Consider the following 24587-nt stretch of genomic DNA (forward strand, 5'->3'; position numbering starts at 1 on the left):
AAATAAATGGTATGCTCTGTCTGTGTTGTTGATATCTGGTTGTGGTCAATGTGTGAATTTATGACCATGCAAGGACCATGGGAAACAAACAAACAAAAACAATTGTCAAGTGTGGAGAGACAAAAAGTGTGTTTCTTCGAAGACAAACCAAAACAAACAAAACAAAACAGTAAATAAATAGGGCATCCACTATTATGTGCATGCGTTAGCAATCTTGGGTAGGTAAATTAAATGAAGCCTGCTTGACATACCAATTAAGCCATGAAACAAATCCAGTTCAAGAGAAGCATTACTTATTGTGACATGGACGTTCAGAAATTACCTGGTATTCTTCTGACAGCTTGATTAGAAAAAGTCCAAAAGTTTGTGAAGTGTACGAGGAAGTGGTTTACCATTACCCTCCAAATCAAGAAAAGCTCAGTGGCCTAGCATAAACTCTGTGCATTGGAAATACCATCTCCTAGGGTCAGTGGCCATTTTCGTATGTGTATCAGTCAAAGGTTTTGTATGCCTTAAGAAAGACTATTTGGTCGCAAAGTAGTGACTGTTAGTAATCAAGGATCTTTGAACCTACCATTTGTATTAGAATATAATGTAGCTCCAAATGTGAGCAACACTTGTGTTTGTTGTAAGGCAAATGTAGTGGGATTAATGATTATATGAGAGAGAGAGAGAGAGAAAGAGGGGAAGAGAAAACAAGAAAAGAGAGAGAATTTGAAAGGTAGTAGTGAGAGATTGTGTGAGAGCGAGAAGAGACAATGAGAGAGAAAACCAGAGCAATGGAGGAATCAATAGGTAGGTTTAAATGAGGACACAGACAGTGTCACACCTAGAAGATGGATATGCTCTTTTTTGCACAGAGTAGAAGAATTGTTTTATATGACTATGTTTTGAAATCATGGTCAAATAATAATAATTAAATAAATCAAAACTACCAAAATATTAATTATTTTGCTTTCATAAACCCTTCATTTCTGTCAAAAAAAGATAAAAATGATGAAAATATAGTACAAACACACTTACCTCGCCCTTCTATTTTTGAGAGAACAAAAAGATTCTTTGGACTTTCACAATTTTGATATCCCCAATGATTGAGAGTTTAATTTAGGACCACATGAATAGCCATCATGAAGAATCGTGAAGGAGAAAAGTGATTGTACCCACTTTTCAAAAACAATCATCTTTGTTGACCGACTCACTGTGCCACTAGGTGTGCTTTGATGAGTAACCATTAGAGCATCAACTTCCTAATATGGGAAACCAAATTGGTAACACTTTATTTGTATAGCTCACTTTAGTACAAAGCTGCCAGTCTGTATAATGTCTGCTACCTGCTGTGCACAGAGAAAAACACCTCACGATTGAGGGTTCATGTAAGGATATACATGTAGTGTAGCTTCTGTAATTTCAAAGTTCTAATGTGTTAGCTAGGCTAATTAATAGGAAATTTGCAGTTCTGTCATATCCTCTTCACTGGCTTATTCATTCTCTTCAATATCCTCTTCACTGGATATGATTCACTAATTTATTGAGTCATGATTTACTGACTCAGTTTCAAAAGTGTTAAAAACAGGATAAAGTGTTACCAAGATATTTATTTATTTTTGAGAGTTAATATGCAAAATGTAAATGCTACAAGTCATCGATTCAGCCCCACCGTGTCAGTCAAGTCAAGAAGCACAATCATGGCAAGAGAGATACACCTGGATTTGTCTCTAGCTTGCTGTTTCTAAGAGTACATACAGAAAACACAGAGTGCTGTGGTCAGTGGGCAGTGTGTGTGAGTGTGTTTGAAAGGGGGCGGGCGAGGGGGGTTGCGGGACCGAGGGTAGGGGGGTAAGGGTCTGGGTTCGGTGGGCGTTTGGGGGGGGGGGGTGAGTGTGTGGGAACACTTACATCCATGAGGGCGGCGTTTATGTAGTTGCTGCTCTCCCCGTCAATGGTGATGAGGAAAGGCAGGCAACGGTCGGGCGGCAGCATATCCATGAAGCGGTTCTTCTCGTGGTTGCGTGGCAACAGGGCGATGCTGCAGTCTTCGGGCTGTGGCTGGGGCGTCACAGAGTTCAGGGTCTGCGTTGTGGGATTGTCATAAAATTTGCATTAAAACCTTTTAGATTCTCTTAGAGTACGTCTACACGAAACCAACGGGTGTATTTTTTCTTACCGCTTTCACACCTTTAACGATAGCGGTAAAGAAAAAACTTGCACACACAGAGGTAAAAGCAGCTAAAAGTGCTGTAGTGCATACGAGACCAGTTGAAGGCACCGTGACGGCCGTGCAGAGGCTTCACATTTAATTTGCGATGTCAAAGCAGTTTGTTAAATCAGTCGCATGAAATAAGGAGACTACAGACAATTCAGTTTTCAATTCAACTGTTAAACTAATAAAGTTCATTTTCAAGGTATGTGACTGCTATGTGAAAATTGAAATGCTTTTACGTTTTGCGTGAGGTCTGGTATAGAGCACGTTACACTGGAGAAAACATTAACATGCGTTAGTCATAGGTTGTAGTAAGCTAATAATTAAAGTTAAGCTAACTGTCTGCTTCTAACTTAGCCACAAAAGGCTGATACCTTGTGCACCTAAATCATGAAAGGGGAAAAAAAGAATATTTAATATGACCAACAAATGGTTTGGTTTGTTCTGATAAGCAGTGTGTCAGGTCGAGTGCAGTGGCTGAGTTGAGGGGTGGGGGTCGTCATAAAATTGCCGGCTCTGTCGTCTACAGGGCAAAAGTTAACCGGCGGTTTCAAAAAATCCCACTTTGGAACCACGGTTACAAAAACTATCGGTTACAGCCTCCTAAAATGCCTGCATTGTGTACACGCAAGGCCTAACCAATAACATAAATTCACCGGTTTAAAAAAAAAAAAAAAAAAACAGCGTTGTGTAGACAGCCCCTTAGTGTTCTAGATCAACTGTGTTGTAGGGTCTGTTGTGTTGTGTCGTTCGCCTCGGTTACCTGGAATTCATCTTTGAGGTGTGAGGAGTTGCTCTGAGAGTCTATCCTGATCATGTCGTAGTAGGCAGCTTTATATTCGCAGGCCGGGATGGCAGTGTCTCCACAGAGACAGGCCTCCAAGATGGCGTCATGGATGAAGATGTACTGCTCCTGTGGATCACCATTGAAGATCACACAGTCAGTCAAAGGGTGCAAACAACTCATCTACATGTCTGGTGTAGTAGACAACTATGGAATACAGTTTACTTTTGAATTTCACTGATTTTCAATCTCATTCAACATGTGAAAGGCGAGGATTATGCTTGTGTGGACAACTCCCTCCTACTCAAGATATCTCAATATACCGGTCTACTTGGGTGGCAAGGCATAACAAATCCTCCTTGTTTAATCAGACTGCACTTTATTGTATTGTACTGAGATACCGCGTACTTCCACGGAAGTTCTATTGCCTACTGTGAATTCAGCTTCATCTGAAGGCTTGAAAAAGATTAACCAAACATGCTTGGAGTGTGTGGTGCTTTGTTGTCGCGGGAGTTATAAGTATCCAACTGATGGCGGTCCACTGATACATCACCTCTGTCTGGACCATGTTGATGCGACGAGAGCGCAGCGCCTTGACACAGTTGTAGATGTCCACCACCCCCTCCCTCTCCGCCATGTCCAGCATGATGTCAATCACTATGTAACAACCCGTCCTTCCTGCTCCAGCACTGCAGAAGATGGAGGGGGGGAAAAAAGGAGGGAAGAGTAACGAGAGGGGAAGACCGCCAGATTAACACCAAACGAATATCACCAATTGCAAAGGGGGTGGAAAAGTGCAGGGCGGAGCGGCAGAGAGAGAGAGAGAGAGAGAGAGAGAGAGAGAGAGAGAGAGAGAGAGAGAGAGAGGAAGCCATCACAATAGAAAGGTGGTTGACATATAGACTGTGCAATGGCAGACACAGAGAGATAGCTACAAACGCTAAAGGTTGACACTGCAGGGAGTCTGCACAGGCACACTGAGAACCACATCCTGTGGTGGAGTGATATTTCACAAGGTCGCTGTGGCTGACTTTTTGAAGAATACGCAACAAAAGAAGGGTAAACTTACACATGCCCATAACGAACGGATCATTTGACAAAGAAGATGTCTATTTTTAAATTCCTACACAGAAAGTCTTTCAACTACTAAAAACACATCTTTGATGCGCTTGTGTATGTGTGTGTGTGCGTGTGTGCGTGCGTGCCAAGTTTCCTTATCTGAACACGTTCCAGCATTTGGCATGTGTATAGGTATTCTTCGCACATGTTCATAAATGTATATACAGATGTACACAGTAATCTGTTCATTTCTGCAGTAAAACATATTTGCACTGGGGATAGTACACATGTGCTTCTTGCACTCGGACGTAGTGAGAAAGTCACCTGCAATGCACCACAATAGGCCCTGCGCCGGGCGGGTTGGACATCTTAACCCGGCGGATGAAGGACAGCAGACCGGTTGCGTGGTACGGCACTCCGTGATCGGGCCAGCCGGTGAAGTGGAACTGCTTCACCTCCCGCACCTCGTTGAAGCCTCTCTGTGTAGCACCCATCAGGAAAGAGTTAGATACAACCCAAGAACAGTACAGAGTGCTTCAGTGGTATCATCACTTCAGAATAACTTCAGTATAACTTAAGAAATCCTCAATGTAGCAATGCAACTGTAATAAAGTGCAACTGAATGATAAAATGTGGAAAACCATATATCTGTGAATTATATGCACTTCACCTCATACATTTAAAACTTATGACCAGTAGTGTACATGTACGCTACTGGTCAAAAGTTTTGAAACACTTACTCTTATATGGCATTCTTGTACTATTTTTACATTGTAGAGCAAAACTGAAAACTGAAAACTATGAATTAACAGACGTGGGATATGGGTAATGTAGTAAACAAAAAAGAGTAAACACAGCTGTTTGTTTACATGTTTTATATTAGGCTCTTCAAAGCAGCCAACTTTTGCTATGATTACAGCATTTCACACTCTTGACATTCCCTCAACCACCTTAACGTTAGACACTAGGCATGGTTTTCTAACAGTCCTGAAAGAGTTCATACATCCCAAACTTTTTTGCTTACTACATAACACCTAAAAGGGTGGGTGTTTCAAAACTTTTGACCGGTAGTGTATGTCTGTAGAATATTCCATAACCAGGGCATGAAATTGGCACCCGCCCACACGCCAAATGCGGGTAACTTTTGGGATTGGCGGGTGAAACTGTCAATGTACCTGCCACGTTGGCGGGTAGCCAATAAGACAACACAACACTGAGCAAGGAGATGCACTGTCCAGATTGCCGTTTGTAGGCTCGGAGAAAGCGAGATCAAACCCATTTGCAGGGGTGGGTAGTAGCCTAACGCGTTACATTTTTTTTTCGAGGAACGGCAAACATCTTTCCTTTTTCAAAACGGTAGCCTACTTCTACTCTTACTCAAGTACATTTTTGAGCCAATAATCTACTCTTTTACTCCGCTACATTTCAATTGCCTTACATTACGAGTACAAGTTTATTATTGGAGAAAGTATCTCGAAGAGGGAAAAGCGCACCTCTCCCAGGAGAAAAGAAACAGGGCTTCAGAATGCGTTAGCCCACGATTATAAAAGTAATGCCTGGCCTAGCTAACAGCTCAGTTAACACAATGACGTACAGTTGCTGCATCTTCTGGCGAGGCTGCCAGAGTAGCAACGAGACTAGAGGTAGGCTATGACATGACACGGAAACTTTCACGTATATTAATTTCTGGCCAGCATCGTTAACAATCACATTGGACAAGGAAAGTAGGCCTACAACTTAATTTACAAGCAAATCAAATGCACTGGAAATCGAGCATACAAGTTAGAAAAAGCCTAGCATTCATTTATGTTGCAGGACATGACATGATCCGGTCGGCTGAGAAAACAGATAGCCTGCTCTGTCGCTCTGCCCGAGTGGATATGCCTAGGCTATTATAGCCTAAATATAGGTTTACCCATAATATAGCCATTGTTTTTAGGTTACATTGTCTGTATGGTGGAGTTATAACCAGACTTCTAGCAATGCAAAGCAGAAGAATCAGCTGCAATGTATTGGAAGACTGCTTTTCAATCCATAGCCACGTAATGCTTATTCTGGCTATGACAAAGTATATTAAATAAAATGTATTTGAATTGGGCTTTTAAAATATGTTTGACTATATGATTAGCCTACAGAGGAGGAGAAAAGCAAATAGGCATAAAGGATACTTTTGTATCCCTTTAAAGGTCCATCAAAAATATAAAAATGTAGGCCTACAAAAAAGTAACTTGTTAGACCTACTTGAGTAATTTATTAACAAAGTACTTTTTTACTTTTACTTGAGTACTGTAATGTGTATTCTGTCCAAGTTCAACAACCATTCTTATGCATTTTCTGAGTCGTTCACCTTTATTTTGGGCACAAAATAATTTTGGCTGGTAAAAAACCACTGTGGCAGGAGGATTTCAAAATTCACCTGCCACAGTGGCTGGTGGCCAAAAAAGTTAACTTCAGGCCCTGTCCATAACCATGTAAAAGTGGATGCTGCACTCACCCTCTCCAAGGTGAAAGTCCTGACGACGTATTCTGCCAGTGGCTCCACTTCGACAAACGTCACTTTGAAATCACCATACACCTCCGCGTCATCTGGCCAATACTTATAACATTTTACCTACAAAAGCATGAAACTAATCAAAGATGGCATACAACCTACAACACACAGACACACTGCATGACCTACAGCAACATATGAAAAGCAAACAGTGGCACCACAATGTAAACAAGCTTCAGTGAAGGAAAGGTAACAAAACAACCATTTAACATACCCGTCCAACCTCCACCAGGTTGGTTACCATGACGATACAAGCTGACTGCTCTTGCCAGATCATCCTCCAGAAGTCATACACAGTCTCATGCACAGGGCCTGCCAATCAACGTGTACATCAGTAAATCAGTTATATCAGTCCATTGACTGTCATCAACAATCATTACGACCGAGACTGATGGATGGTCATATCTGTATCTGCTTGTGACATGTTCATATCGGTTTATCGGTTCATAAATCGTGTTCATCGATGTGAAACATGTGAAATATCTCACCTTGGGTGGCAATGTAGTGACTTGGCCTCTGATAACCCTGAAACATAAGCAGGAGGATACTGACATCACTTACTGTTCAGCAGAGAGGGAAAAAAAAAAAACTTTGCGAAGAGGCACAAAGTAAGAGCTGTCAACCCCAGGAAGTCTGCTTTATTTAACAGAGTCCTTGATCAAGACAAGGATTTTGCTTCGTTTTCAAGAGCCTCTCGGAGAGACAATCTCTTTGTGTTATGTAAAGTATATCTGGAGAGATGATACAGAATGCGCATTATGCACAATCTGTGATAATTCATTCTCCACACAATCGCACTAATAAACATGTTTTAATGAATATTTACAGTTTCTCAATTAGAAATCCTGGGTTCATTTAATATTCATGTTATATTCCTAATATCCAGTGCTTGAGAAATTATTCAACAAACACAAGGCTTACAAACCACTGGTGTTCAGTGTGGTTTTGTACTAAAGTTGATCAGAATATTCTGATCAGAACTCATTCAACTGGGTGAGGACACACCAGAAAGCTCTTAAAAAAGTAAACAAACATCAGCTCCACATCCCAACAATGACACAATAGGCCTCCTCCAAGCATATGGGGACAAGATATGGGGCAGATCAACAAGCTGGATGACAATGAGATGGCAAAAAGGCAATGGACTCGAGCGTGGGGGAACCGGAACACAACTTAAAATCGATGGATAGAACAATGACAACATGGGGGGGGGGGCGGACATCACATGCACCTTCATGCAAGATGTCAGTTAGCGAACCATAGGTGAACCGCAGGGAGGGGGGGGGGGCATTAAAGGTGAAGTGGGAAGGGGGAGGGGGGGGTCAGGATTGTTTTGGGGAAGGGGGCGGGCGATCCTCTACAGTGATACTTACATCCCTGTACAGCCATATCTACAGCCCACAAAATCATAGGCAGAGTGAAAGAAAGCACAACAGATGTCAGTGAGTACAAGCACTTCGAACAAGGAGGAGAAAAGAAAAAAAGCTGTATTCATATTGTTGACAAAGGGCATGCATAGAAGGCCTCACATACGAGAGAAGGAGAGATGTTTCTCACACGTTCGCCAATGGAGGAGGCATCGCCACTTACGTCAATGTAGTTGGCGTTTATGTAGTCGGAGGAGGGGTCGTCTTCCATTGGCTGGAGAATGACTCTAGAATGATCATCTACAACAGGAAACGTGTTAGTCTACTCAGACCCATCTGTTCATTCGTATGCCATCTAGACATTTTCTATCGTATGCCATCCTATTTTCTATCAAATAACTGGTGTAGTAAATATGTCCAGGTGTTATTCTATTGTACAAAATAATATAGTACATTATGGTATGGTACACCATAGCATGGCTGTGTAGTATAGTAATAGAATAGTATAGTGAAGTATGAACGTATATCCTATAAATATAAATAAATATCTTAGAAATATAAAAGTGAATGTAAAGACTATGTAACAGAACTACTATAACAGAATGCACCACTTGAGGCCTAGAGGGGAGGGGTTTTCTGAGCTTGTTGTAACACACTGGAGGTGAGACTTACAGGCGATGATGTTTCCATAGCGATTCTTGGTTCTGTTTTGCTCTTTTTTTGCCACGTCCCAGGAAGCAGACTGGCCCTCAAAAAAACTCTGTGCAAAAAAAGAAAGAAAAGGAAAGAAAGTAAGAAGCAATTCAGGTCTTCCCACTAATTTACCACCTGACCTACCTGATCAGTCAAGATGGCTTCGCTATGTCTGGTAAGGCATAATCTGACTGTATTTCACATCTAAGGGCTATTCATCACTTTATCAATTCAGCGATTGAGACGAGGAACAGGTGAAATGCAGTGAAATGTTTAGCACTGGCAATGACACCTCTCACTCAAACACATTCTGCTGAAGTGGTCATCTAAAGGGAGATTCTGGGAGCGCCGTGTTGCTAAATCATTCAAGCTTTGACGCTACATTGGCTCCAATCGCCTGATACCTCTCCTTGGTGTCAAAGAAGCATCAGATTTTTCTTTTGTAATCCTCTGCCATTTTGTAAGGTCTCAATTTCAAGTGCGCTCAATTTTCTGCTCCATCATCCCAGTTCTATTCATCTTCTACCGGGTGCAAGCCGTGCATTAATTTGTTATGGAATTAAAATGGAACGATTAAAGCGTAATCACATTAATGGAGTCTAATTTAATCCTCATTAAGCCCGACTGTCTATGGAGCACCCATGCCTCAGTGCCACACACACACACACACACGCAAGCACACACACACGCACACAGAGAGCCCAATTTTGTACAAACTGTAACTGACAGCCCTGCAAGGTGAATACACTGCAACAAACCACATGCTTACAGGAAACGCACTGTCGGGAGGCCTTGTGGTCATGCACCCAAGTCTCAGAAAACTTGCACACACAATCCAGTCGCAGGAAGTGACATCACCTGCCATCTCCTGTCTCAACTCAACATGTACATACATGAGCTCTGTGTGGAGCCCGGTGACAACCTCATAACATTTCACTGCTATTGCAATATGTAATGAGTCATATTGTAGAGGGCAAATGGCCGTCATTAAGTTTGTATTGATGCCTGTAATCAAGCCCAATTACAGCTGTCTATTTATCTACTGTCACTCTAAAACGCATTAAAGAGAACTGGTAATGATAGTTAATTTAGAGACGATGTGAAGTAATTCATTTTAAGGCAACATATTTATATCACATTTAACGCATTTAACAAAAGTCTCGTCCAGGCTGAGTGCGGTGGATTACCTCGTACTCCTCCTTGAAGCCGTAGCTGTCGGAGGTCTTCATCAGGTTGATGTGCTGGAGCAGGTCGGCCACGCGAATGGCCGGGTGCAGCTGGCCCGTCTGGTAGGGCGACTCGGTGCCCTCGCAGTGGTAGCGTGGCACGTCCAGCAGCCGGCTGGACTCAGCAGCCGCCGCCGTATGGTTCTCATCTGTGGAGGGCAAAGCAAGAAAGAACGTGACTACAGGGGCTGAGGAGGGACAAAAATGTGGGTTCTGTTGTTCAGATGAGGTAGTTAGCACTGTAAGCTCCACTCCTAAAAGAGTGTAAAAGAAAAACAAGTGTGCTTATTCTAAGCCTGAAAAGAGATGGTGGCCAAATGTTACAATTCATTTAAGGTGAACTGTACAGTACATGTTGAGGCATGGCCACACGGTTCATCACCAAAATGTAATGACTTGAGGTATAAGGGAGGGCACATATACTGTTAGCAAATACCCCTGAGATTAGGATCAGTGCATCGGCCTCTGTACAGTGTTCCTTCCCAACTGAGGGGATCGCAACTTTCCTTTTGTGCAGCAAGTGTGGCGTGAGGGACTGCCCCACTGTGTCTTACGGAGGTGGCATACTCCTCTGTGCATATTGACGCGTGGTCAAATTATGTTGGGAGGTACCTGACACCCTCTGCATGCCGCGCTGATGATACAATTCTCGGACACAAAATTGAATGACACTCTATACACCCAGAAATTAGATTTCAAGACCAACAATATTGTTCAGGGCTGTTGAGGTGGGGGTGTCATGCCTGCATGAATTTCTGTACAGTCCAAAAAGGGGAAAGGAGGGCCAGTCACAAAGGAAAGCATCTTGGGAATTCAGAAAGTCTGAAAGGGAAAGACCTGTTCACACCTGTCATACCTTTAATGCCTTATCTGGGGGGCATTAAACAATGACCTGCCTTTTATGGTTATGGTTATGGTATTTAGCAGACGCTATTGTTCAGATATTTCTTTAATCATTCTTGGAATACCGGGAGGTGTGTGTGTGTGTGTGTGTGTGTGTCTGTGTGTGTGTGTTGGCTTGATGAGGTGGCCAGGTTATCTGTTGGCTGGATTTACAGCCCTTTAACCCTCCTGGCTGGACCCACACGGCCGTCCCATTACCCAGTGAGCCGTGGGCCCTGGGGCTTTTCCGCTCGGTTGGGCCCTGAGCGATGGCCGCCAGCCGCCAATGCATCTCAGCAGGCCACCCCCCCCCCCCCCCACACACACACACATACACACACACACACACCCTTTTAACAGCTCACGAGGCCATTTAACATGTGGCCCTGATAGTACTCCAGTCTAGAGGAAATCTGGCTCTGATCCAGTAGATCAGGGATGGATCTGTTCCAGGACGTGCTTTTCTGAATTCAGTTTTAAGTAAAGGAGCGTATGAAGATGCCGACTCGTGAGCTCAAGTGTACACACAACATACATGCACACATATATAGACACTCACTTATTTAAAGAGGAAGCAAAATGTATATTGAAATGTGATGTGTTGTAGGGCTTGAAAACTTAGCTGTTTTAAGAAAATCTAGAAATTTAAATGCGAACATCTCTACAATTCACACACACTATATCGACTTACCAGTTATGGGCACTTTCAATGATGGCAGCAAGGAGGAGAGAAAACAATTTTTAAAGACACATTATTGGAAAGGCAAAAGCTAAAATGAATTCCTTGCCATTTTACTGAACATTGCAATTACACACAACACTATGGAGGGCACTGCAAACTTAAATGAAAGCACAACTACAGGTACAACTAAATATGGAGTACTGGATGAAAGGGGAAAGAAAGGCTTTAGCATGCTACCTGGGGCGCTAGCACATAGCGATGATTGACAGGACCTATTACAATGCATGGGCAGGCAGGTCTACTCTGATGCGAAGCAATCATCAGCCCTCGGAGGTCTGTGAGGTTTTGCGACGCTTACAGAAGTTCAGCAGCACCGCAGGCTCCCCCTGACACACTTATTTGCATGCTACGCTCCAACATGCCTCTGCAAGCTTTGTTCAGCTGACTCATCCTATGACTGTACTTCCATCTCTTTGAGATGTAAACACCCTGCAAGGTGATTTGCCAAGTGAAACAAAAGAATGATAAAAATGATTTAACCGTTTCGCTTAAGGTCTCCATTTCCAATCTATCCTCTAGTGATCGGGGTATTCACTCATGGAGATGAAGCAAGTGCAACACATTTTTTTTTTTTATCTCAGTCTAGATCTGACAACGCTTAACCCTATGTGCCTGTCAACAGCACTGTACCTCTTTTCTTAATTGTAACACGAGTTATAACTGTATAGAGGACCACTAGCATGTGGTAATGCAAAGTGACAGACTGATGCGTTTATGTATTAATGGAACAGCCTATTATGCACGGCAGGACTCCGGTCCTAAAACTCCTCCTTCCACTGCGAGACACCTGACCTCTCTGCTCTGTTGGATGGCGACATCCATGGAGGACTAAAGTGGACAGCTGTAGTAAGCGTTCGCTAACTGCAACCTAAATATAAAGACATTTTTGTCAAGGGCAAGAGCTGTGGTCTGTGAATGCGTAATTGGTATTGTGGTTGAAATGCTTCCCTCCCTGCTTGTTTCCCCACGTGTTGTGGAAGGTGAAAAAAAAAAAAAACAGTCGAGAATAAGTCCCTAGTTTTCCCCTCTTATATCAGAAGGTCAAAAAATTTTTGGTCTAAAAGGAGAACAGAAACATGGCTGTTTCTAATGCGCACTCAACTGACAGACAACAAATGGGCTACCAAAACCACGATGCATGCTGGACAACCAAAAGATGTGTGGTACACTATAAAGGCAGGTGACGAGACAGGACAGCCAGACTCTCACCTAGCACGGCAGTTGGCACAAGCGGGTCATTAGGCACTGTGGGGAAAATAAAGGCAAAGAGGATGTTTTGATAAAAATAATAAATAAAAAGTCCTCGTCATGGCAAAAATGGGGGGCTGAATGAAGAAGACCATAGTTCACCTCAAGAGTTACGTTGTAATTAGTGTTTCAATGAGTTTCCTTATAGAACGTACAGGAATCCCACAAAATGGCACTTAAAGCCATCAGAAATAAGACTAAAAGGCAATTTAAAACTTCAATCATCATTCTGCCAAATTCTCAGCTAAAGAAAGAACAAAAAAGATGTTATTAATCACAATTTGCAGACTGGCTGAGAACATGGCAATCACTGTGCCCAGACAGACAGAAAAAAATCCAGATGGAAACTCAAGCAGCTGGGTAATTTTGAGTGGGTGCTAGCTTCATGTGAAGTGATTACTAATAACGTAACCAGGGCTGTGCCATTCGCAGTTGAAACATTTGCAAAAATGTAATCCAAATTGCAAGACGTTTTTGATGGTAAGAAGTGACTATAACCCATAACCTTTCAAGAGACGATGCCTTTGAAAGGCAACTGAAGCCCTCTCTGAGGGCTACTTCCCAGCTGACCTCTCCTAACGTGTTTGTTGTTGACTTTTTCCCACTGTCAGAGTCTCAGGGGGCCCATCCCAGGCACTACTTCCCACACATATCAGGTGTCTGGTGTCGGCCGAGCAGGAGTCGGAGTCGGGCTACTTACACCTGTTGCTGAAGTTGTGCGAGTCCATGAATGTGACCGACATGGGGTCCTCGGCGTGCATGGTGCTCTGGTCAGCGTAGCTCCGGTCCATGGCATTGACCATGTGGGTCATCTCCTGCCGTGTGCTTCCGATGGCGTCTTTGCGCTTCTTGGCAAGTTTCCTGTCGGATTAGACGGTGAGCTTTAAAAGATGCAAATTCACAGTGCCATTAAGAACCAGGAAATAAAGGACAAACAAAGGAACACCACCAATACCAATTCTGAAGAAACAGTCAAAGAGGAAAGAGAAGAGGCGTGACCCCGAAGGAAAGTTTATTTCCGTCACAACAAATGATCCTAAGGAATTTATATACATCTATAGGACTATCCTTGACTCAGGATTTACTCAAAACAAAGTTTCCTGAGAATTTAATACCTTAAATTTGACAATTTAGAGCCCCCTTTCCCCTATCGAAACCTTGTCCCAAAAAGAGTTTGCCATCCTTCTCCCGAAACTTTACAAAAATGCATTTTAATGTCACTTTCAGCCACAAGACTGAAAACGATCAGTGTCCTTCTCTCTTTCCATTGCACACAAATCACATTTATGACATGTTTACTGACAATGTGTCAGCTCCAGTCTAGCATCTATCCTTTAGAGACTGTGTTCAGCACTGGGACTCCGGGAGGCTCTTGGCTGCAGTTGATTTACAACGTGCTTAAGTCATGCCTGTTTGGCCCAGTCCACAGCCAAAGTCATAGCTGGCAGAAGCGAAGACCAAAATGCACCCAGGGAACGAGTCGTCCCATGATAAGGGAAACAGATGGGTAGGTCCAAATTGTGTCATTTTATGCCTTCCTCTCACAAATTATCTTCTGAATATAAGCTATTTCCGCCGATCACCTTGTTTAAATGACACACAAATAGGCATGCAAGGCTGAATTTGTTACACAAAAGAAACAACTAAAGAATTATTTGGGCTCCGAACTGTATCTCGCAATAACCAACTCCCAGGAAACAGCGTGGTTCCTGCACCTCATTGTTAGGACTGACACGACACCACATCTAAAAGTAATTATTGTGAAATTCCTCTTACGGTGCTCTGCATTTCCAATAGAAAAAAAAAAAGATAACATAATTCAAGAATAATTGTCCCTGTTTCACACTGGGCATACCAGTTCTAACTTCCAGTCTTTTTCTGCCCTCCCAAACGACTTCATTTCCCAGCAGCAGATAGAGAGGACAATGTTCCTCTGATCAAAAGCCCATAAAATCCTTACTACCTCCTGCACCAGATGGCAGCCGCCGTTGGAGCGGATCTGGGCCACATGTGCCCTGGGGTTGGCCTCTATCGAGATAAGTGGGACCCCTGAGCTTATTTCTGGACCTGAATGATTATCATCATCTCACCCCCTCCTTCCAGCCTCTTGAAGTGACTGTGTGGCGCGACCCTAATGGCGGGAATGGTGCCTCATGAAGTGAGATGTTACTGTACATGAGGGTGGTGAACACAAAGATGGAAAGAGACGAGGAACTGAGCGGAGAGTGTGTGCGTGCGGACACACACACACACACACACACAGGGTGGTGGTCCAGCCCCCCCCCGCCCCCATATACATACACACACACACACACACACACACACACACAGGGTGGTGGTCCAGCCCCCCCGCCCCCATATACATACACACACACACACACACACAGGGTGGTGGTCCAGCCCCCCCGCCCCCATATACATACACACACACACACACACACACACACACACACACACACACACACACACACATACACACACACACACAGGGTGGTGGTCCAGCCCCCCCGCCCCCATATACATACACACACACACACACACACACACACAAACACCTTCCCCTTGAGCACCCCCTCAGTGTTTCCACTGATCACGGCAGGCGCCTCCCAAACACCTCCAATGAGAGCGGAAACACTGGTCGCCGCCACCTCAGCATGACCGGCAGTGCTTATCAGATCAACAGATCAACACGTTGGGGAGATGGTTGGCAACTCTTTCAGGGAAAGGAGAGAGAGAGAGAGAGAGAAAGAGAGAGAGAGAGAGAGAGGGATGTGTGTGTGTGTGTGTGTGTGTGTGTGTGGGTGGGGGATGAGAGAGAAAAAGAGTGAACGAGAGAGAGAAACAGAGAACACCTGTTGTACACTACCCACTTCACCTAATGCCAGTAAAATCACAGAGGCCATCAGGAAGTAATAGGGAAGGAAATAAACAGTTCAATTGCGTGGCCTGGTGGCACACAATTAACCCTCCAAGAACCAGTGGGTGGCCTGTGCAGCTTCAGTGAATGGAAAGATGGATGGAAAGAATGTGAGCAACTGACACACACACACACACACACACACCCACCCACATGCAACACAATAAACAAACAAAAAAAAACAAAGAAAAAGGAGAGAAAAGAAAACACAAGACACAAGTGCAGCATTCTTTTTTCAAATCACACCGCTTTGGTTATGATGACTTGGAATAAGCAAGAGCGTTGGGAGCTGGTCAATGGCAATGCAATTAGGTCAGAGTGTCTGAGCACTGTGCGTTTTCACTTGAAAAAAGGATACTGCATCTTTAAAACACTACAGAACTAAACCAAAGACAGGTGAAAAACCCCTCATTTGTCTGTTTAGATTTTTTGAGTTGTTTTTTTTTTTCTTTCATTTTTTTTTTACTTACAGGTAGTATGAATAAGAATAGTAGCTCCTCCTGGCAAGCAAATCAGAGACAGCAAGATAAAGAAATACTGATGAATGCAAAGTGGGAATCAGTTGTAATCAAATAAGAAGCAGAAAGAAGGTGTGCCAGTCAAACAAATGTCTTTCTTGATGTTTTTTTTGTATGGCATTCCATTTCCCATGCATTGTGTGCTATATTAATCTTATCGCTTTGATTATTAATATTTTGTTCAGCATGCAGTTTCTTTTGGAGATCCTCTTTGCAAAATGATGCTGAATAAAATGAAATAATTAATGCATGCATCTGTCCATTGATTGAGAATCGTGGCTAATTATGTCACCATGCACTGCCTATTGCATCTTATAGAGCTCAAACCAGTGACGTGTTGCGTAAAGAGAACATAATATGTGTGCAAGATGGACGTATAAACTATATAGGTAAGTGGAGTATGTATCAACATAGCTGAAACAAAAGATGTTGCAAATCAAATCATAAGACATCTACTACCTGCAAAACAAACAATGTCATAAACCACCATTTTAAAGATGCAGTATCTGATTTTTGTTCAGAATATTTGTACAATCTCAAACAGGAGATGTCACCTTAGGTCATCCCGGTGGAACGAACCTCGTTGTCAGCATTTGTCTTTTCACATGTTTTATATCCACCCACTTTAACAATGGCAAGGTGTGTATGCATATTCAACAGAACATACTGTAGAAATATTTAACACAACAAAAGCAAATGAAAATGTTTCCACATTTCCCACCGCTCTCAGATGTTGCTCAAATGCTATTATCCTGATCTTAAACATGCATGGATTTAAGGCAGAGGGAAATATGGCAAATGGCTTTAAAGATTTCTACTAAGAGGAATCATACATTTCACACAACAAAACGTAATGAGGGTATTTCACTAAGCTGTCAGAAACCAATTTAAAGCAGAACCTGGCAAGGCTCCAGAATAAAGTCTTATTTCCTTCCATTTTTTTTTTTTTAAACATGCAATCTATGCATTGCCCCTTTTACCGAACCCATTACGCCTAAAAGGCGCATATTAGGCCAACCATTGTGGTCTAACCCATCATGATACAATGAAGTGAACTGAAGCATAGCCCCTGGGTTTATCTGCTGACTTGAACTATTCAGCTCAACTTGACTTACATTTCACTTACCCCTCTCCCTACCCCAGCAAACAGACACACACACACACACACTAATGGTATTGAGAATTCAATAACCATCAGTTGTTCTAATCCATTCCAACAGGATTAGTGGATTACGCCTAATTAGAGCTCAAATGTCCCCCGCGGCTCAAAATGACACCCTTCCCCTCTGTCTGAAATTACAAACCAGGAGACTATCCAGAAAAATAAAAAAATTAAACAAGAACTAAAAACTAAAGAGCACATGCCATTACACTCTCACAAGCACTGTAAGCAGCAAGACCCCATCCCTTTCTTAAAGGCCAACCTAAAACACACACTCGCATCACATCACTACTTAGGAGCCACATGTAAGAGGGGTCGTGCATTTCTCCTGGTGCAAGTTCACTCTAATGGCTGCCGAGCGCTGCCATGTGGCCTTGATGGGGTGGCTCAGACATGATGTGTTTGAGCAAGAAGTGATAAGCAAGACATATGGGTAAGTTACAAAACACCCCCACCACACACATAATCATAACGACTCAATAACACTGCACACAGGGAGCCCATGCCACACTTTAAGCAGAGAGACAGAGAGAGAAAAGAAAGAGAGAGAGAGAGAGAAAGATAGAGAGAGAGGGTAAGTCTGGAGAAGAGTAATGAGAAAAGAGAAAAAAGAACAACAGGAGGGAGAGAGAGAGAGAGAGAGAGAGAGAGAGAGCAAAGAAAGGGGTGACAGTGAAGACACTGGGGGGGGGTGGAGTCTGAGAAAGAGAAGAGAGAGAGAGAGAGTGAGAGAGTGCGAGTAAGTCTGGAGAAGAGTGATGAGAAAAGAGAAAAAAGAACAACAGGAGGGAGGGAGAGAGAGAGAGAGAGAGAGAGAGAGAGAGAGAGAGAGAGAGAAAGAAAGGGGTGACAGTGAAGACACTGGGGGGGGTGGAGTAGTCTGAGAAAGAGAAGAGAGAGAAAGAGAAAGAGAAAAAGACAATGTGATGTGTTATGAAACTGAGGTGAACAGAGAGAGGGAGAGAGGGAGAGAGAGAACGAGCGAGAGAGAAAGAAAGATAGAGAGAGGAAGAGACAATGTGATGTGTTATGAGACTGAGGTGAACAGAGAGAGGGAGGGAGAGAGAATGAGCGAGAGAGAAAGAGAAAGATAGAGAGAAAGGAAGAGACAATGTGATGTGTTATGAGACTGAGGTGAACAGAGAGAGGGAGAGAGAGAGAATGAGCGAGAGAGAAAGAGAAAGATAGAGAGAAAGGAAGAGACAATGTGATGTGTTATGAGACTGAGGTGAACAGAGAGAGGGAGAGAGAGAGAATGAGCGAGAGAGAAAGAGAAAGATAGAGAGAAAGGAAGAGACAATGTGATGTGTTATGAGACTGAGGTGAACAGAGAGAGGGAGAGAGCGAGAGAGAGAGAGAGAAAGAGAGAACAAGTGAGTGAGTGAAAAAGACGAGCCGGCGAGCGAGCAGTTGGCTCCAAATGAGCGGAGCGGCTTTTTAAATGATCTCCTAATTGGCAGAACATTGTGCGAGGCACAAGGCCCGCGATGGCCATTAACATTCATTTGGGACGCTTCCTCACCGGCAGTCCCCGTGGCTGTCTGACTCGCCCCTCTGTTTTCATAGATGCTGCCGACAAGACAGGGGCGGGCGACTAGGTGGGGAGTCGGGGGGATGGGGAGGGGGGCTGGAACCCTCACAAAGGAAGCACACTCGCAAATGGGCCCTAATGCTTCTCTAATGCCGAGGCTTTTAATCAGATAGAGCACACAACACTGTGAGCAGTGCACCATGCTTCTCAAACAAACACTGAATGATGAAATAGTGGTTTGCTTTTGTTGTCGGGGTGTGGAGATGTATGAGTGAAAACTCAACCGCAAATGTGATGATGAGATCATCGTCATTGGCTGTAATTAAATCCCAGCTCACTTTGGGGTGTTAAATATCATTGATATCCAGGAGAAATAAGACACTATAGATTTTCTCCAGCCAGACAGTGAAGTTAGTCTACATTGCAATTACTGCTCTTGGCCACTGGATGGAGCCATTACTTGAGCAAAGAGCATGCCACTGGACCTGTGTCTTATTTATTTATTTACAGAGACACTTCAGTTGTTCAAGCAAATCCAACAAACTGACTGAAAAAAACAATCTGAATGTGAAACTATGTGCTCCAAAAGCGTTGGGTATTGGGGGGGGGGGGGGGCAATTGATTTCTTCCTCCTCCAGTGCAATTTTAATTCCTCCCCGGAGAAAATCCTCAGACCGCGTTGGCGCTCCCAAAACATTCATCAGGTTGGAGAACAACTCACCTTTTCTCCATGTTTATTACGGGAATGCCACATCGGAGCAGTGCAACGGGAAGAGGAATCAATAGGCAGGGCTCACAGAGTAATTACAGTGGGACAACGTTTAGTCTCGACACTACCAGCTCGACCTGCTCTTTGATCCTTACACGCCGTTGCCGAGGATAACTGGCTATTCCCCTCTCTCTCTCACGTACACACAAATATGGACATGTTTACATGAGCCCAGGACTTGGTCAATGAACATATAAACACACACACACACACACACACACACACACACACACACACACACACACACAAACACAAACACACTTGCGGTTCTATTATCTGACTTCCATGCCACTGTGGTAACTGAGAGAGGAGCATAGATGCACGCAGATTATAATCTCTATAATCTCTTCTCAGGCAAATGACTAGATCAAAATGAACTGCTGCAGTGATGGGGGATGATTTTTTTTCTGTGTTTTTTTTGAGAATGGCTGAGAGAGGGTGCTGTGCTTCTGGAAGAATGCTATGGTAAAATGGAGGAATGAGAAGAAGATTCCACTCAGAACCAAATCGGTGGCCAGGAAAGGCCACTTAAAAACGGCAACTCATTTCGTTGAGCCACTGTAATGACTTGGGTAACAGAAGTTTACTGGTCTTTTGAACCTCCTCAAATCCAAACTAAACCTAACTGAAATCAAAACATGTTTAAGTTTGTGGATGGATGATTTGAATGATAACATTACTAACTACATAGGATAAAACAACTACATTACTCTTCTTGCCACTTTGAACCTCAAAAATTAAAACTTCACCTAAAAATGGTGCTTGGGAAACATTTCCACCAGCTAATAATAATAATAAAAAAAAAACTATTACAAAACAAACCACTATGTTACATGACATGGGACCATACAGAACAGGTATAACAGCTTTCTGCCTTAAGATTTTCCTTCCTCTCCACATTGAAGTCTCCATGGACACAGAGCTATGACCAGAGGGTTTGATGGAGAGGTTGAACTAAGTTACAAAAGAGGAGGAGGAGGTGGTGATGTGTCTGAGAGGGAAGAATAGAGGGATTCTTCTGAGAGCTCTGATCTTATGCAGGTGAGACGCTCGCTTCCAATTCTTCCATCTCTGTGCCCTTGACCTGTGTGTGTGTGTGTGTATGCAGTGTTCAAAGTATGATTGATAGAGTATTGCTCATAGGAAGAGTGTGTGCGTGTGTGTGTGTGTGTTAGGTGCATTTGTTGGCTTATCCATCCATTTGTTGGCTTATCCATATCATCCACACTTCAACCTGCCTACTGCAAGCACCAGTGCAGACAAGACAGCCTGGAGAACTCTTCAACCCCCTTCTCCTCCAGCAGGCCTCCTCTACTCCCTCTGACCACCCCTGCTAGTCCCTAGCCGTGATGGAGGGATGGTGAAGGGGATGTGCATGGGTTTGTGTGGAATGCCTGTATGCCTGCAGTGGGTGGTGAAAGAGCAACAACAACCAACAACAACAACAACAACAACAACAGCTACTACAACAACAACAATCACCACCACAATCACAGTTAACTATGGCACAGAACTCCAATCAATCACCACGCGCCAGTGACGCCAAAGACCAGCGCTAACACTTACCTCTTTTTGACCAGCAGAATGGCCACCAGGACCAGCAGGATGAAGACCAGCACCCCGGCACTGATGCCAGCGATCTTCACCACCCGGTCCGTCTGCTTGGCCGGGTCGGGGATCACCTCTGGCTCCTCCGTGGCTCCTGATGGCCAAACGGTAAGAAAAAAGGTGACTCTTAATAAACAGTTCATAATATTTAGCAGTTTTTTTTCTTTCTCTTTATATTCAGAACAGCGACTGAAAGTTGGAAATTACTCTTTGTTCCTGACGGTTCAACTTGAGAATTGAACCAGTGACATTTTAGCACTGGCTATGCTTTATTTGAACTGCAGTATCTACCGACAGTTGACCTACAGGAGCCACACTTAGAAGACATTATAAAGGACACATTATAATATTGTGTCATTTCACCCTGGTGTGACCAGACCCGTCCAGTTACGCAACATTTAAATGATAAAAACATAACACTCACTTTGGTTCAACTTTGGTTCAACTTTACACGACAAGAGAGGCATTACCATGAAGGGAAAAAGAATGCAGTGCACTTATGCATAGACCATTCAAGTGTCCTCAATGCCCACTATTCACAACGCCTTGTCTACCACAAACATGAACCACTGCGAATATTCCACTGAATTCACACACGCTCCTCCATGCAGAAGGAAATGCATTACAACGACAACAAAAAAGTAAATAAATAAATATATAAATAAACAAACAAACACACACACACATGGACATGGGGTGAAGAACAGGCTAAACCATCTCAGACATATTACACAAGAGTGCTATAACACTCTCAGGGACACTGATGATATGCAGCTTAAAAGGTGACTGTTCAGATTGCAAAGCCAGGGCCACCGATTACAGAGCAGGTTCCATTTTTTGAACACAATGCCCTTTGGGAAAGCCAAAGTATGCATATATTCTTCCTTAGGAAAAAGCCATTACATTAAAAAATGGCTCAGCATACACGTATCGTATAGAATATCTAATATCTATACTGCCATAAACATGCTCATAATAATAATGATTTCATATTTTCTATATATGTGCCTGACCAACCAGTCGCTGGAATTGGTCCACGTAGTGGAGGTCACATTGTGGATCACATTGTTCCTGGATAAGATCCCAAATGCTCTTATCTCATAAAAAAAGGCAATCATTACTGGGGCCCGATATAGTCCATGGACCGATATGCTGAAATGGAGGGTTTGCTGTATGTGTTGCCTGCTCTCTGCGACCAATAAAAAAGGCCTGCATCGACAATCACATGGACGTTTATAATCCTGGAGTGGCCATAGCAGAGGCCCCTGTGGGCCAACAGACACTGGGCTGACACCCCCCCCCCCCCACCCCCCCACTGTGCCCCAGGCCCTTCTCCTCATGCCATCTTCCGCAATAACCCCCCCCCCCCCAACCTATCACTCCTCTCTATAAAATAACCTACTTTTCCCCTCACAGTGCAGGGATGACAGGAGGGGGGGGGGGGGGGTGGAGAGGAAAAAACAACAACAGCAGCAGCAGCAACTACACGCCAACTGTGACTTGAGAGTGGCCAGCCAACTCCTTTCTTCATCCAACGCCCCCTCCCCATCACACTCACACACACACACACACACACACACACACACACACCCTGTGGGCACAAGGGCGAGAGCAGACTGCATTTGCACTGACCTCTTAATGTACTCCTCCTCCTCCTCCTCCTCCAACTCCTACTCTCTCCTCACTGAAAGGCTCTCCAGGTTATTGTACGTATTAGGGTCAGTCTTCCATGTTCTCCTGCAACCCCACATCTTCTCCTGGAGCTAATTTACTTCATTCTCCTGACTAGTTCAGCTGTGACTAGAATGGTGAGGGTGAAGACAAAGGGTCGAACAACGCTTCCCTCGCGAGTCAAGCCAGAACGTGCTCAAAATTCATGCCGGACAAAAGAGAAACCAGGTCAGGGCCTCGTGTCGATTATTATTTATCTTGGAGAGGCAGGCGGACGCCAGCCATGTGTAACCGATTTCCAACTAATAACAATTCCCATAATAAGACAAAAATGTGTGCGCTGAATGCTGAGAATGCAGTCATCAATCAATAATTGCAATTAAATGCATTACGAAAAAGTACACTAACACAATATGTAATAACAATTTGTGAGCAAATTCCAAGATGATATAAGACTGAAATAAGCTCTTTTCTCTCCTAGTACAGTGTGACCTGTCTGGAAATCCATAAAGCAAGGCCTAAAGTAAAATGCACTACAACTAATGTCAGATGTAGACAAACTTCCTTGGGAGGATTGCATATATTATATCTGTTGAGCATTTAATAAAAAAAGAAGAACCACTTCCGGTTACTTGGCTGAAATTCTCCCCAGGATTGGATATAATCCTTTCCGCCCACACACAATTTCACACAATGTGTGCATGATATCCTAGGCAAGCACACTTCCTTGTTAACCACACACAATTTCACCAGTGCCATCTCAACCGGACTTTTCCCTCCTTAACCCCCCCCCCCCCCCCCCTCGCACCTTGACTTTGATGTAGCCAGGTCCAGCCACCCTTTAAGGCACTAGATGATAAAGTGATTTGCTTCACACACATGCAGGCCAGGTAGAACGTTGGTAGATTTTTATTTATTTTTTCCAGTGAGGGCATCCACTGAGGCTAGGTGAAGGCTAGGTTTTTTTATGGGAAAATTTGAAGACAGTGTGTGGGAGGGAGAGACACAGAGAAGGAAACGAGAGAGATAATGAGATAGAAAGAGAGAGAGAGAGCGAGAGAGAGAGAGAGACAGGGAAGGAAGAGTGAGAGAAAAGGGGGAAATGAGGGAGTAAAAGAGAGCAAGGATGAGAGTGCAAGACAGCTAGACAGAGAGAGTACAAAAGAAGAAACCAAAAAGGGAGAAAACTAAAAAGAAGTGGGGATTCACGAAGGATAGACAGAAAGAGAGAGAGACAGAGAGAGAGAGAGAGAGAGAGAGAGAGGGAGAGAGAATAGATAACGGATGAAAAAAAGCCCAGAGTCGGTCACCAATCTATCCATCTTCTTCTCCGCTCTCTCTCTCCGTTATCTCTCAAAGCAAAGGCAAGCATAATTTATTGCTGAGCCGAAGCAGCAGACAATGATTTACTCGTGCGTTTGATACAAGAGCAACAGCTGAGCTAAAGCAGCAGCTCCAGCGAGCAGGACAATGGGCTCGTCAGAACGGCAGAGCGCCGTGGACTGAAACCCCCCTACAACCTCCAAGCCTTAGGGTCTCTCGCACAATGGGTTCTGACACCCCAGTTAATAAGGTTATTAATCAATTTGGGAAAGGCCCAGCCTTGTTTCGAACATTTTTTTTTTCCAGAGGTATTACTCAAGACATAATCCACCGTTC

General features: G+C 43.7%; 1 protein-coding gene across 3 annotated transcripts in view; it reads right to left on the bottom strand.

Moving 5' to 3' along the window:
- Positions 1 to 24587, bottom strand: part of ptprk (protein tyrosine phosphatase receptor type K) — a 132634-nt gene that overhangs the window by 5248 nt on the left and 102799 nt on the right. The window contains exons 14-26 of one of the 3 annotated variants that reach the window (XM_076272964.1): positions 21216 to 21351; positions 16140 to 16169; positions 13453 to 13613; positions 9842 to 10029; positions 8634 to 8721; positions 8185 to 8261; positions 7083 to 7119; positions 6809 to 6906; positions 6538 to 6639; positions 4368 to 4522; positions 3538 to 3673; positions 2964 to 3113; positions 1897 to 2070 (exon numbers count right to left, since the gene is read on the bottom strand). In XM_076272964.1, the coding sequence (XP_076129079.1) occupies positions 1897 to 2070; positions 2964 to 3113; positions 3538 to 3673; positions 4368 to 4522; positions 6538 to 6639; positions 6809 to 6906; positions 7083 to 7119; positions 8185 to 8261; positions 8634 to 8721; positions 9842 to 10029; positions 13453 to 13613; positions 16140 to 16169; positions 21216 to 21351 (1532 nt within the window). Of the gene's footprint in view, positions 1 to 1896; positions 2071 to 2963; positions 3114 to 3537; positions 3674 to 4367; positions 4523 to 6537; positions 6655 to 6808; positions 6907 to 7082; positions 7120 to 8184; positions 8262 to 8633; positions 8722 to 9841; positions 10030 to 13452; positions 13614 to 16139; positions 16170 to 21215; positions 21352 to 24587 lie in introns of all 3 variants that reach the window. The other 2 variants (XM_076272963.1, XM_076272965.1) reach the window with 2 other exon arrangements.

This window comes from Alosa pseudoharengus, unplaced genomic scaffold (assembly GCF_046254945.1).
Source record: "Alosa pseudoharengus isolate Yale_2024_CS ecotype anadromous, Long Island Sound unplaced genomic scaffold, YU_APseudo_1.1 YU_APseudo_1.1_scf_7, whole genome shotgun sequence".
In the NCBI taxonomy this organism is placed as follows: domain Eukaryota; kingdom Metazoa; phylum Chordata; class Actinopteri; order Clupeiformes; family Clupeidae; genus Alosa; species Alosa pseudoharengus.